The 12273-nt window shown below is 50.2% G+C and overlaps 5 protein-coding genes across 7 annotated transcripts; 1 reads left to right on the top strand and 4 right to left on the bottom strand.

The window, feature by feature from the left end:
• Positions 1 to 1596: 1596 nt before the first annotated feature.
• LOC9631303 lies at positions 1597 to 2691 on the bottom strand. Its single transcript, XM_002968113.2, has 2 exons — positions 1994 to 2691; positions 1597 to 1930 (listed from the first exon to the last, which is right to left on the bottom strand). The coding sequence occupies exons 1-2, from the start codon at positions 2582 to 2584 to the stop codon at positions 1733 to 1735; spliced, it is 789 nt and encodes a 262-aa protein (XP_002968159.1). The 5' UTR covers positions 2585 to 2691; the 3' UTR covers positions 1597 to 1732.
• Positions 2692 to 2994: 303 nt separating this feature from the next.
• On the bottom strand, positions 2995 to 6396 carry LOC112345759 (pentatricopeptide repeat-containing protein At2g13600-like). 3 transcript variants are annotated; one of them, XM_024673082.1, is made up of 3 exons: positions 6339 to 6396; positions 6159 to 6216; positions 2995 to 6108 (listed from the first exon to the last, which is right to left on the bottom strand). In XM_024673082.1, exon 3 carries the CDS (start codon positions 6101 to 6103, stop codon positions 3029 to 3031), a length of 3075 nt encoding a protein of 1024 aa, XP_024528850.1. In that variant the 5' UTR covers positions 6104 to 6108; positions 6159 to 6216; positions 6339 to 6396; the 3' UTR covers positions 2995 to 3028. The 3 variants fall into 3 exon arrangements, with proteins under 3 accessions (XP_024528850.1, XP_024528851.1, XP_024528852.1); XM_024673083.1 differs by having other exon boundaries at positions 2995 to 6105; positions 6339 to 6383; XM_024673084.1 differs by lacking the exons at positions 6159 to 6216; positions 6339 to 6396 and having other exon boundaries at positions 2995 to 5416; positions 5473 to 5602.
• LOC9650125 (protein CutA 1, chloroplastic) lies at positions 6298 to 7309 on the bottom strand. Its single transcript, XM_002968112.2, has 7 exons — positions 7245 to 7309; positions 7131 to 7192; positions 6848 to 6987; positions 6729 to 6791; positions 6634 to 6665; positions 6479 to 6573; positions 6298 to 6429 (listed from the first exon to the last, which is right to left on the bottom strand). The coding sequence occupies exons 1-7, from the start codon at positions 7272 to 7274 to the stop codon at positions 6351 to 6353; spliced, it is 501 nt and encodes a 166-aa protein (XP_002968158.2). The 5' UTR covers positions 7275 to 7309; the 3' UTR covers positions 6298 to 6350.
• On the top strand, positions 7309 to 9642 carry LOC9631302 (RNA polymerase II-associated protein 3). The gene is made up of 13 exons (XM_024673085.1): positions 7309 to 7370; positions 7423 to 7521; positions 7580 to 7690; positions 7760 to 7930; positions 7996 to 8120; positions 8167 to 8288; positions 8346 to 8428; positions 8483 to 8608; positions 8671 to 8832; positions 8894 to 8988; positions 9046 to 9143; positions 9209 to 9315; positions 9377 to 9642. Exons 1-12 carry the CDS (start codon positions 7335 to 7337, stop codon positions 9292 to 9294), a joined length of 1314 nt encoding a protein of 437 aa, XP_024528853.1. The 5' UTR covers positions 7309 to 7334; the 3' UTR covers positions 9295 to 9315; positions 9377 to 9642.
• LOC9650124 (protein transport protein SEC23) lies at positions 9317 to 12163 on the bottom strand. The gene is made up of 5 exons (XM_002968111.2): positions 11688 to 12163; positions 9812 to 11617; positions 9644 to 9760; positions 9522 to 9593; positions 9317 to 9471 (listed from the first exon to the last, which is right to left on the bottom strand). Exons 1-5 carry the CDS (start codon positions 12138 to 12140, stop codon positions 9352 to 9354), a joined length of 2568 nt encoding a protein of 855 aa, XP_002968157.2. The 5' UTR covers positions 12141 to 12163; the 3' UTR covers positions 9317 to 9351.
• Positions 12164 to 12273: the final 110 nt, after the last annotated feature.

The following is a 12273-nucleotide window of genomic DNA, read 5'->3' as shown; positions in this document are numbered from 1 at the left end:
ACCATAAGGACTATAAACATTAAATTAATAATTACGAAGTCCGAGGTTGTAAAGTCCAAGTCTCGATTCTTTCACCGCGTCTAACAGTAAAAATGACGGTAGACGAATTCACACAATTAAATTTACTGTAGAAATCTTTTAAAATGACAAAAATCAAGAGTGTGAGGTCCAAGTGAGCATATTTCCAAATTGTAGACAGAAGATTACACTTTTTACGATTCCATCCTTCGGACACGTCCAGTACTCTCTCTCCTTCTGCTCCAGTGCCGAAGGATCCCGCCGACAGCTTCGTTTTCGATCTTCCAGTCAGCTTCTTACTCCGTCGTCTGATTCACCTGGTGACCTTCCTTGGGTTTCTTGATCAACCTCCTCTTGGGCTTCTCGATTCTCCATAAAAATTTTGCTGCTCCCGATCTCCAGGATCACGGTCTCGAACTCTAGACTGGATGACTCGCACGAGATCGGCATTGCAGCGATACTTACACTGGATCGAGCAGTAGAGCGATTGTGAGGAGCACCCTCTTGCAATGTTGTCGTTGATCTTGAACGTCTCCAGGCCGGTGGTGTTGATCAGGGGCGTGATTCCGCAAACCTTGAACACCGGGAACCTGGATGCGCTCATGAGATGCAGGACGTTTGGTTCTTTGCACTCCTTGCAAAGGCTTCTCGCTTTCTCGCAGGCTTTCGATAACCCAGGGTGGCGCGATCGGGCAACACCTGAAGAAGTTCGTCAAACAAGCAGCCATGAAGAAGACGAGGAATTCCTCAGGTTTCATCGGGATCTTTTAGGGCATTACTTTTTTTGGAAATATCCTTTTTCCTGGGGGAGTATGTTTACGTGTAGAACGAGTGATTGATACTAGGGGCTATTACGACCAAGAGAGAGTATCTAGTTCTTTGGACGGGATTTCCAGTAGACATGGGAGATAGAAGAATCTCGAGAACGTCCCGTAAAGGTCTATACGAAGCCAAGCTGAGACAGCACTTGAACTGCGAGGCCTTGGATGAAAAGGGGGCCGTCATGAAAAAGAGAAAGTTGGTCACCTTGCCAAAGCTTAATGGCTCTTGTGTATCGTGATAGAAATATGTATGAAATACCGCAATTTGCTGCCCTCTCCATGTTGATCCGAATCCAAACCTGTGCCAGTGCAATGTTGTTAATCGACTATAAACTTGTTTATCAAATATATCTAAGCAATATTTTAAACTTGGTAAGCTATATGATTCAAATTCACTAATGCATAGTCTACGACCACAAGATCCTGTGTCTCAGCATCACCTCCACGAGAGCTGAGATCCTTTGGTTTCTCCACCCTTGGCACAAACTTATGCAAGTGAAAGCTATAAATTTATTTTTCCAATGTTTTTGAAAGTTTTAAAATAAAAATTTTCAAGTCTGAATAATTCTAGCTAGAACTATTTTTAGCATCACCCACATTTTGTTTAAAGGTCATACCTTTATTTATAACCAGTTATAATTACTGGTTATAATTATAACCAAGCATTGAGTACAAACTTATTGGAAACATTGTACCAAGGCCAAATCTTCTATGCAAAAAAACATTATACACAAATTTGCCCTTCCTCTCCCTTTTGTCCAGCAAAAATTTAGCGATGTGATGACAATTAGTGAGAACATCAGTAAGATAGCTACCAGTTCTTACTTAGTTCTAGCTTACAACCAAGAAGAGAAATAAGAAAAAAAAAGAGACACCGACCAAGGTTATACTCTCTACTGCGACTTCTTCTCGGGCCCCCGAGCAGTGGCGGGCGATTGCTCCTTCTCTTTGTAGTACTCGTCCCTGTCCTGGAAGTAGCGCTCGAAAGCTCTGGGCAAAAACAGGGGGATCAAAAATCCCAGCAGATTGACGGAGTAGAACACGTAGTTGGCGATGGCTAAACTCCGTCCAAACCACACCCACGCAGCTTTCTTGGGGGGGTAAACAAAAACCAAGGAATGTCAAAAGAAAAATGAGAGAGAGAACTCCCATACCTGGAAATCATGTTGAGGTGGTATACTCGCCTTCAAGGTGACGTGAACCCACGAAGACAAGGCGATGAGCCGGCGACCAGTGTACATGATGGGCAGGAGAGCTCGCACCGGGAGGCTGAAGAGCGCAAGCCCACTGATCAAGTTCTCGCTGAGAATCTGGACCGAGAGCAGGAAGAGGTGTGGAGTGGCGGCTCGCACGGATGCCTGGTCACCCCTTGCAAATCCCCCTAGAACATAGCCCAGCGGCAAGAACAAGCCAATCACAGTCCCGAAGATCACGTAGAGCTGGAAGAGGCGGCTCCCCTTGAACACGGGCGCGGTGCTCCTGCGTCTGTGGTAGTTTGGGAACACCACCGCTCCCAGGAAGAGCGCGTACAAGGATGCAAAAACCGGGAATGCAAGATCCAAAAGAGGGACTAACCCGCTGGCCGAGAAGACAACGATGAACGCCACGAGCTGCAGCTGGATGACGCGGAGCGATCCCGTGACCCCGCCCAGCGAGCCCGACTCCTGGGCGAGCTCCTGGAGACCGCCGTGAGCTCTGCCCCCTGGCGCCACTCTCGACCCCGCCGCTAGCGTGGAGCCCGACATGATCCTCGCTTTACTGCTTGCTCGATGGAATGGATGGATGGAGGGAGGGATCGAAGGCGAAGACCTGTCGAGAGAGCTCAAACAGAGAGAAAAAACACTTGTCAAGCCTCAAGCTAACCTAATTTGGATGTAGATGAAAGTTCCTGCCTGAAATTGCAAGACTGAGAATTAACATGACTAATAAAGAGTAGATTCTTTATCCGCATCCTGAAGGAAGCGATCGGGCATTGCTTTTTACTCTGGGATGGAATCCAGCCTCCTGCATGGACCTCATAGTTGCTTCTGCAAGTTCCTCTTCCATATCACCTCCAACTTCACATCTTTCTTTGCGAAAAAAACCTGAAAATCACCCTCTGTTTTAAGCAACCTTTTAGACAAGATATATATAGCAAAACCCTAATATAAACACCTTTAAGAAAGTCCTAATTTCCATAGTTCCATTATTTATTGTTCGCCAACTTTCATAGTCTCGTAGATGTTGGAGATGAGCACGAAACCAGCGCCCTCCACTGGTCCGCCTTCCAATTCCTGCAAGCTCTCAAACGCCACCTTGGCCACCTCCACATTCTTCCACTTCCAGCAGGCGCCCAAGATGGTGGTCCAAGTGATCTCGTTGGCTTGGCACGGCATCGCCTTGGCCATCGCCAGAGCAGTCTCCAATCGGTTGTAGCGCGAGAGCATGTCGATCACGCAGTGGTAGTGCTCGATCCCGGGGCTGCTTCTGGACAACATCTCCCGGAAGAACTCCTCGCCCCTGTCCACCAGACCGGCATGGCTGCAAGCCGAGAGAACGCTCGTCCAGGTGATGGCGTCCACCCGGAGTCCCTCGTCTAGCATCCGCTGGAACCAGTGGAACACCTTCTCGGTGTCGCCATGCCGGCTGTAGCCGGCTATCAGCGCGTTCCAAGTCACTGGATTCCTCGTCGAGGCGCTAGAATGGTCGAAAACCCGCTGCGCTCGATCCATGCTCCCAGACTTTCCATAGGCGTCGAGCAGGCAAGTCTCCAGGGTGCTGTTCTCCATCCCTGACCGGTAGATCCTGCCGTGGATTCCCACCGCGGCCTGGATCGCGGCGATGGCTCCGGAGGCCTTGAGCGTCGCCAGGAAAGTGAGAGCGTTTGGAGCGCCGCCCTGTGCGTCCATGGAGTCGAGCAGCTCCAGAGCTATGGCGGGCTCTCCGTTGTCTGCGTATCCCGCCATGAGCGACGTCCATGAGACCACGTCGTGGACCTCCATGCCAAGGAAGACTCTGCTCGCGTCCGCCATGCTGCCACACTTAGCGTACATGTCCACCAGAGTGCCGTAGACGAACATGTCCATGCCGCCACTGCTGCCGGCTGCTTGCGCGTGAATCGCCATTCCTTTTTCCAGGCTCTCCGCTTTGACGAGCTTCCCATTCACTAGAGTTCCCTGCTCTTTTGCTGCGAGGTTTGTGCAGGCCTTCAGTGCCGCGGCGTAAGTCCGGACGTCGGGGACGACACCTTGAAGCTTCATGGCGTCGAAGAGCTCCAAAACCACCTGCTCCTGGCCGCTCTCTGCGTACCCGAGCAGCAGTGAGTTCCAAGAGGCGGAGTTGTGGACCGGCATCTTTTCGAAGACTTCCCGAGCGTTTGTCATGCTCCCACACTTTGTGTACAAGTCAAGCAGTGTGCTTGTGACGAGCAGGTCCACTCCATATCCCTGTTTCGATGCCTGAGAGTAAATCTCCATTCCGGTCTTCAGAGCCTGCTGTTTCACAAGCTTCCCATCGACCTGTGTCCCCACTTCTTTCACAGCAACGCCTGTGCAGCCCCTGAGCGCCGCAACGAACGTCAAAGCATCGAGCAGGAAGCCTTGCTCAAGTTTCAGGCGTTCATAAAACTCGAGAGCCAGCTCACCTTCGTTGTTCTCGGCATAGCCCAGTATCAGCACGGCCCACGAAACCAGCGTGCGCGGAGATATCCCCTCAAACACCTTGAGAGCATCTGTTACGCTTCCACACTTCATGTACATGTCCAGCAAGGTGTTGGCGACCAGGATGTCCGATGCACGGCCGAGCTCTACTGCCTGTGAGTGAAGTTCCTGTCCCTTCTGCAAGGCCGCTGTTTTAATGAGCTTCCCATCGACTTTTCTCCCGTCTTCCTTGACTGCCAGACTGCCACAAGCCTTGAAAGCAGCCACGAACGATAGAGAATCCGGCGGACAGTCCATCTGTGAGAATGAACTTAAAGCTTGCTCGGGTTGTCCGTTGTCGCTAAAGCCGAGCATCAGTGCGTTCCAGGAGACTACGGTACGTCGAGGCATCTTGGCAAATACTTTCCACGCATCGATCATGCTCCCGCAGCTCGCATACATGTCTATCAGAGTGTTTGCGAGGAAGATGTCCGAGTCACAACCGATCTTTGAAGCTCTTGAGTGGAGAGCTATGCCTTTCTTCAAACTTCCAACTTTCAAGCTCTGTCCGTCAACTTCCTTGCTGTCTTCCCGTGCGGCCAGGAGATTGCAGGCCTTAAAAGCAGCAATGAAGGTTCTGGAGTTTGGCAGGCAGTCTTCAGCAGCCATCCGAGAGAATGAGTCAAGAGCCAGTTCAGCTTCCCCGTTTTCAGCATAGCCCAGCGTCAACACTGTCCAGGAGACTACGCTCAGTGAAGGTATCCACTCAAGGACGGCTCGAGCTTCCACCAGACGTCCACACTTGAAGTACATATCCATCAGAGTGTTGACTACCAGGATGTCTGAATCGAATCCATAGGCTGCTAGTTGAGAGTGGACACGGACACCGTTCCCAAAACACGCGGCCTTGCCATCAACTTTCTTTCCTTCTTCTTCCTTGAGCACTAGACCGACGCAGGCCTTCAAAGCAGCAACAAAAGTTAAAGCATTTGGTCGACAACCTTTGGCTTTCATACCTTCGAAGATAAGCAAAGCCAAGTCCGGTTCCCCGTTATCAGCATACCCCAGGATCAATGCAGTCCAGGACACTACGTCGTGACCTCGCATCGAGTCGAAAACTCTGCGTGACTCCAGCATGCTCCCACACTTTCCATACATATCCACGAGTGTGTTGGAGACGTAAGTATCCTCAACAAAACCTCTGGTTGCCGCTTGCGAGTTAAGAACCATCCCTTTCTCTAGTGACTGCATCTTCACATTTAGTGGGGTGCCATCTTCTCCATCAGCAACACTTGAGCAAGCCTTGAGAGCAGCGACAAAGGTTCTAGCACCCGGAGAGAACCCTTCCTTTTCCATTCTTTCAAACAGCTCCAGAGCCACCTGAGCCTCCCCATTCTCTTCGTGTGCCAGAATAATGTTGTTCCATGCCACCACGTCTCGGCACTTCATCTTGTTGAAAACATTGCAGGCGTCCACCAGGCTACCACATTTTGAGTAAACAGTCACCAGCGTGCTTGCAACAAAGAGGTCCGACTCGTGTCCATTCTCGATGATATCAGCGTGAATTTTCTTCGCCCTTGAAAGATCTCGCGAGCTCATGCACAGCTTCAGTGCGTATAGGACTGAGGATATGCTCCTTTTGACCATATCTGCTGCAAAATGAGACAGTGAGACGAAAGTTTTCATAATAAGAACAGCTTACTTGATTTTCTTTTTTATTGTGGCTACTGTTGCTGGGTCATCTTACTCCTCTATGTATCCTATTAAATCACACAGTAATCAAAACAACCAGGGAGTATATGGCAGGAAATAACAGACAGGGAAAACGTTGAAAAACGAGATGCAGCAAGAAACAGAACGTTACTATTGCTTGAAGATTAACCTGAGCATCATTTTATTTCGTGCTCTCCTCTATCCACTTGAGATACGCCGGATTTCCACCCTGGATCGGAAGAGCAATTACCTCAGGGGTCCTGCAATTACGCAGACAAGTAAGCAAAGAACTCAAAACAAAACTCTTACTTGTAAGAGTGGCTCTGAATCACATGTGCAGTAAGCTCGTCCAGCAAACTTTTCTTCGTCTTTATTATCAGCAACACCTCCGAATCCGTTTCGACCTTTTTAAAACCAAGATGAAACAAGAGAAAAAGTTGAAATTGCGTCCAAAGAATTTGTACCTTGCCTTCCCACCAATATGTAGATTCGATACCTGTTTAAATAAGAAAATACATGAATGAAAGAATTCTTTGTAGCATCTCAAATTTTTTCTTACCGGGGATTTGGTTGACACAAGCAGCGAGCTTCTTGGTGATGATACTTGACGCCAATTTGAATCCTGGAACAATCGTCTAGCATAAATACAAAGAAACCAGACAAAAAAGCTCTTGAGACCTTCTTCCTTGTTGGGAACTGTCACATAAACAACGATGGAAGGGGCTGGAGCGGCCTGGGATTCATGAGCCATGGCCCTGGATTGATGGTACTTCACGCCGGAGGAAGAAGAGGCCTGCGAGACTCGGCCGATCAGCGGGCTGCCAAAATTCCAAAAGCTCAGTAGCAGCAGCACACCGCTAGCACCCAGAATCACAACGTCTATGCGCATTGGAAAATGCAGGGATGGAATCGCCTAGGGAAGCAACATGGAGAATAGAATGCGATTTTTATGCCGGCTTACCTCAAGAATCGCGGAAGCGCGGAGGGATTGCCGAGGAGAGCGCCGCTAGCCGCACGAAAATCCTGCACAGGAGGCGTGGGAATCGGAGAAGAGAGGGCGCGGCGCTGCGCTTACCGCCAAGAACACGGGCGAGTGAAGAAGCATCGATGGAAATATTTTGGTTTTAGGGTTTATGTGTACTTGCTAGGTTGTGGAGAGGGCGCCATGGACGCACAGAAGCAAATCAGAGAGAACACGCAGGTAAGAGCTCTTAGCTGGATCGATCGCTCAAAAAAGATCTCGATTTCCACAGGAGCTTCACGATTTTCTCAGAGGATTGCAAGACTGGGAAAAAGAAGTGAAGAACAAAGACAATGAGCTCAAGACGAAGTCTCAGGATCAAGTGAAAGAGGTATTGAGGAGCGACAATGCTTCCATTGGTTCTGAGAATCGAGCTTACTTCTTTGCAGTTGCGTCCCGTGAGAGAGAAGAAAAGAGCTCAAGCTCAAGCAGCTCCTTCTGTGAATGCTGCAAAGCATACTTACGATTACTTCCGGGACAAGTGGGACAAATTTGATGTGGTGAGTGGTGATAGAATTTCTTCTTCTTTTTTGGTTCCTTCTTCTTTGTTCTGACCAAAGCTTTAGTAGGATGCTGCATTGCGAGAGGTTGACGAGGAAAACGAGCAAGAGAAAGTGGCATCCAAGTCTAAAGAAAATGACTATGCGGCCGAAGGTACTCCACAGACTTTCTCCAACGAGGCTGTCCAGCCTGATTTCGAGAAAGGCTCGCTCCCCGATGCTGTAACGGAGAAAGAACTTGTGAGTTGAAATGAAGGAAAATATGTTCTTTCTTTTTTTTTGCGTGGCTAACACTCGCTTTCCAGGGAAACGAACTTTTCAAGGAGAAGAAGTACGTGCAGGCGATTGAGTGCTACTCGCGGAGCATTGGCTTGCATCCAACAGCCGTGGCTTATGCCAATCGGGCCATGGCACTCTTGAAAATCAGAAGGTATACTGATTTTTGCTATTCATGTGCTTATGTGCTCTAAGTTTAGATACGAGGATGCTGAAATGGATTGTTCAGAGGCTATCGCACTGGATGATCGCTACACGAAGGCATATGCAAGACGAGGTACAGCCAGAAGAGAACGGGACAAACTTTTGGGAGCTGTGGAAGGTAGCCATTTTCTTATATTTCTATGAACACTGACGCCAAGCACATCTCTTTTCGTAGACTTTGAATTTGCTCTCCGGCTGGAACCGCACAACAAGGACCTTCAAAAGCAGTACGAAGAAGCAAAAGCTTTGTATGAAAAGGTGTGTTGAGAGTTCAGTGTTCAGTTGAGGTTTCTCACACGGTTTCTCTTGTAGAAGAATGCTTATCGCCCACCCGAAGATAAAGTAACACTTCAAGTCCAGAGACCGTCCATCAAAGCCATTAATGGAGCCGAGAGCATGAAGAAGACCTCCTCCCAAACTTCAAACGGCAAGCAACCGGTTCGAAAGAGTTTAATATCTCTTGCCAAAAAAAAACTAAACTCGTTGCTTGTGATTTCCAGGTAAAAGATGAAGCGGCGATGCAAGCGTCGACGATCCGGGCTGCAGCAACTGCTATGAACGCTGTCACGCAACACATGGTGGCTCCCAAGACATCTTACGAGTTTGAGACGCTATGGAGAGGCTTTGGTGACGACGTTGGAACCAAAGCACGCCTGTTGAAGGTAATACAGAGAGCCTCAAAAGTTTTCCTTTTGTTCTAAGGCAGGGGTATTGCAAGTGCAGCTCATGGATCCTAATTCGCTGCCCAAAGTTTTCCGAGACGCTCTGAGCGCTACGTTGATGGTGGACATTATAAGAACTCTAGAAACACTGGTCAAGTAAGATTTGGCTATGTTTTTTGGATCGTTTAGTCAGCTCGTAAGTTTGTTTTGCAGCGAGGATACCGTTTTGGTTGCTCAAGTTCTTGACAATCTCACCAAAGTTGGCCGCTTCAGCATGACAATTATGTGCTTGAGCCACAACGACAAAAGTGGTGAGCAATCTTTAGTTCCAGAGAATGTTTTTTTCTCTTTGGCATTGATAGTGAAATCTTTGCAGTGATCCAAAACCTCTGGGAAAAGCTTCCTGCTCCTATGGAAGATCTAGAAAAATGGGAAGCTCTACGAAAGAAATATAGAGTTTGAGGAGGCACAATCAATGCAAAGGTGTGGAAAAATTGATAGTCTTTATTCTTCGATGAATCACAGCTTGAGACTTTTCATCCAGACGGTCAAGCTTGGCTCGTCCGTCTTGACGAATTTCACCTTCAACCTCGCGCGTTGCTCCTGTGTCAACTCCCGCAATTGTGGAAATCTAGACTCCTGGAATGCAAGAGCTCGATAGTATCAAAACGTAGGACAAAACAACGGACCTGTTCGTATGGCGGATCGTCGTGAGCGGGAATTAATCTCGCCTGCAAGTATCTTGCCTGTGAGCTTCCCTCCTGAGTGTTCAAAACAAAACTTCATAAGTGAAACAAAAAGTTTAGACCACCTTGAAAGTAAGCATCCTCGGCACAGGAAATCGAGTCTCCGTGATCTCCCGGACGAATTCCTTGCAAGCCGAGAAGGCCACCACATTTCGCTTCTCATCTTGACAAAGCTCATGTCCCTGGATAAAAGAAAGAACGTTTTCACTTGCGAAAGATCGAGCGTTACTTACCAGCCAGATATGAACGTCGGTACCGTGATCTAAGATCAGTGCCGTCTGGGACTGCATCGCCAAGTTATAAGCCGGGACAGCCTCGAACGAGCCATTGTCGTGGAACAGATACACTCGCGGCAGCACCATCCTCAGTGCAAGCTCATACGAAGCTTGGAGGAAGATGTTCCTGATCACCAGTCGCTCGTCTTCGTGGCCGACAATGCTTCCAAGCAGTGGACCACGACGCAAGTGGAACAGCGCCTCGGCCAGCTTTGTAATCTCCCTGGGGAATGGCGGTGCCCCGGCCCTTGGTCCAAACCTGGAGCGTATATCTTTCAGTCTCTGGTCGACTGAGAAGCGCAGCTCTGCCGCGTCCGCCATGCTCTTGGCTTCCAAGGCTGTCCTCTTGGCGATCAGGACCGCTGCGGCCTCCGGATTAATTCCTGTGAGGTACTTGGAAACGCTAGTCGTGACCGGCAGCCGCACTGTGATGACTCTCGTTATCCGAGCTTGGAAGGTGCCCGTGTAGCGGACCACGAACTGGAAGTACGCATAATCGTCGTGGAAGTTGCTTGTCAGCTGCATTGACAGGGCAAATCCTTGGTGTTCTTCCACGCTCATCATGCGCAGTGCCACCGCGGGCTCTCTTCCAAAAGACTCGGCCGCGTCGGAGCTGGCGTCCTGTCCCGGCCCGATAACACTGCTAACTCCAATCCCTTCGCTGCATCGAACTTCCAGAGTCGCGCGAAGTCCCCCGGCTCTTGTAAACGATCTCTGGAGATTGAGGCCGAAAGCCTCCCCAAAGTCGTCGTGGAGCACCATCACACCCCCGGAAGCTTTCACCAGCGGCTCCAAAGTCACCGCTCTCACGGGACACGTCCCAGCGCACAGGACGTCCACGGCTGTGTCTGAAAGTCTGGCCTTGCGTCCCAAACGCTCCATATACTTGATAGAGTTCGCCTCGATATAAGCATAGTTTGGATGGTTCTCAAACTGTGGAAGAGATCCCGGACCGAGAGTATTCGGGCCTGCCGCGCAGACCAAGACATGGCTGTTACCACTCGATCGCTTTGCCATTATCTGCGTCGATGGACCCTGTATAAGCGCGAGAGCAACGTCCACGGCTGTTCCCAGGCACCGCGGTCTCGCTGCTTCTCTCAAGTTCCCGGAGTAAGGCCTCAGAGATGAGACGATCGTATGAGCGACTCCCAGACAAGTATGAATAGGCGTGAGATAAATCCCTGTCCCGTATATCAGCATCTTGAGCAGCTCCTGGCTAGGAGCTACATCCCCCGGTATAACATCCGCCGCTGCGAGCGCAGTCTCGGAGAGATCATAGATGGAGACCGTCTTCCCGTAAGTGATGATGCCTATCCGAGTTGATGGTCCCAAGGAATCCAGGAACGAGTGTAGAGAGCTCTGTAAGTGTTGGAGTAGAGGTTCTTCCAGGCTCTCGTCTATAACCAGTACCACTGGAGCGGCTGCCACTGTCGAGTCCGCCACTGGAACAAATCCCGGCCTCCATGATCCAGCATCCATGAAGTCCACGACGGGGGACACGAGCTCTGGCCAGTTATGCAAATCGTTGGCGCCGGCGGGCCTGTACTCCCCATTGCTGCTGTTGATCTTCTGGCAAAGCATGCATTGCCACTGCCCCGAGACTGGAGTGAGCCGAGAGTATAGATTCGGGTACGCACCACACTTCTCGCAGCGTGAAGGATCTCTCTGGATGGCTGGAGGTGACGGGTCGATCTCTCTTCCTGGCGATAGCAGAGCTCCAAACGCCAAGCTTGTTGCATTCAGGAGCTTCTTCTCGCTCAAGATCTACGTGAAAGAAAAGTTCACAAAGTTTTTACAAGAGTGATGAAAAGCAGAACAAACTTTACGAACGTACCACTCGGGATGTAAACATGACAAAGGTCGTGGCATAGTCCTCTGGAGAGATCTTGGTGCGATCTTCTCCCTGCCCGTTCATCAATCCCGGAGGGCCGGAGGAAGGACTGATGGGAATCTCCGAGAATGGCTGGCTCATCCCGTGCCGTGGCGAACTCGCGGCGATGTCCGGCGGCGGCGGCGGGCGCTGTGGGAATTGCGCGGCGAAGGGTGGCGGCGGAGGCGGCGAGAAAGGGATCGCAGGCTTGAAGAGTGGAGCTCCCGGAGGCCCGGAATATGGCCCCGGAGGAGGAGGATTTCCTGGAGCTGGAGCTGCTGATGCGCCATTGAACGACTGCCACCGCTGATCGGCGCTGGACGACGATGTGGACACTGGCAGCTGCGGCGCCGAATTCTGCCGTGAAATATTTCGATCCGATGGAGCCGGCTCGATCTCGCTAGCCGCGGCGGCCATGGCCAGCGATCGCGAAAACCCTATGTCCGCGGGACCTCTCGCTCTGGAAATTTGGCGCTGCTATAGCTCCGATCCGATCGATACAGACCTGGAACTGCTGCGCGCATTCTCAGCTCGCTGGATCCATGAGCGA

The sequence above is a fragment of the Selaginella moellendorffii genome, unplaced genomic scaffold (genome assembly GCF_000143415.4).
Source record: "Selaginella moellendorffii unplaced genomic scaffold, v1.0 SELMOscaffold_10, whole genome shotgun sequence".
NCBI lineage: Eukaryota > Viridiplantae > Streptophyta > Lycopodiopsida > Selaginellales > Selaginellaceae > Selaginella > Selaginella moellendorffii.
The sequence above is the reverse complement of the archived record's forward strand: the minus strand, read 5'-3'. Positions and strand labels throughout refer to the sequence as shown.

Bases quoted from the DNA above. Each gene is read 5' to 3' on its own strand.
- LOC9650125 (XM_002968112.2), bottom strand. From the start codon at position 7,274: ATGCTTCTTCACTCGCCCGTGTTCTTGGCG. The intron at 7,193-7,244 runs GTAAGCGCAGCG...CCTCCTGTGCAG, and splicing joins ACTCGCCCGTGTTCTTGGCG to GATTTTCGTGCGGCTAGCGG. The intron at 6,574-6,633 runs GTACAAATTCTT...GGTTTTAAAAAG, and splicing joins CATATTGGTGGGAAGGCAAG to GTCGAAACGGATTCGGAGGT.
- LOC9650124 (XM_002968111.2), bottom strand. From the start codon at position 12,140: ATGGCCGCCGCGGCTAGCGAGATCGAGCCGGCTCCATCGGATCGAAAT. The intron at 9,761-9,811 runs GTAAGTAACGCT...TCTTTTATCCAG, and splicing joins CCGACGTTCATATCTGGCTG to GGACATGAGCTTTGTCAAGA. The intron at 9,594-9,643 runs GTGGTCTAAACT...TTGAACACTCAG, and splicing joins CGAGGATGCTTACTTTCAAG to GAGGGAAGCTCACAGGCAAG.
- LOC9631303 (XM_002968113.2), bottom strand. From the start codon at position 2,584: ATGTCGGGCTCCACGCTAGCGGCGGGGTCGAGAGTGGCGCCAGGGGGC. The intron at 1,931-1,993 runs GTATGGGAGTTC...TACCCCCCCAAG, and splicing joins CACCTCAACATGATTTCCAG to AAAGCTGCGTGGGTGTGGTT.
- LOC9631302 (XM_024673085.1), top strand. From the start codon at position 7,335: ATGGACGCACAGAAGCAAATCAGAGAGAACACGCAG. The intron at 8,833-8,893 runs GTAATACAGAGA...TTGCAAGTGCAG, and splicing joins CCAAAGCACGCCTGTTGAAG to CTCATGGATCCTAATTCGCT. The intron at 9,144-9,208 runs GTGAGCAATCTT...AAATCTTTGCAG, and splicing joins GAGCCACAACGACAAAAGTG to TGATCCAAAACCTCTGGGAA.
- LOC112345759 (XM_024673082.1), bottom strand. From the start codon at position 6,103: ATGGTCAAAAGGAGCATATCCTCAGTCCTATACGCACTGAAGCTGTGC.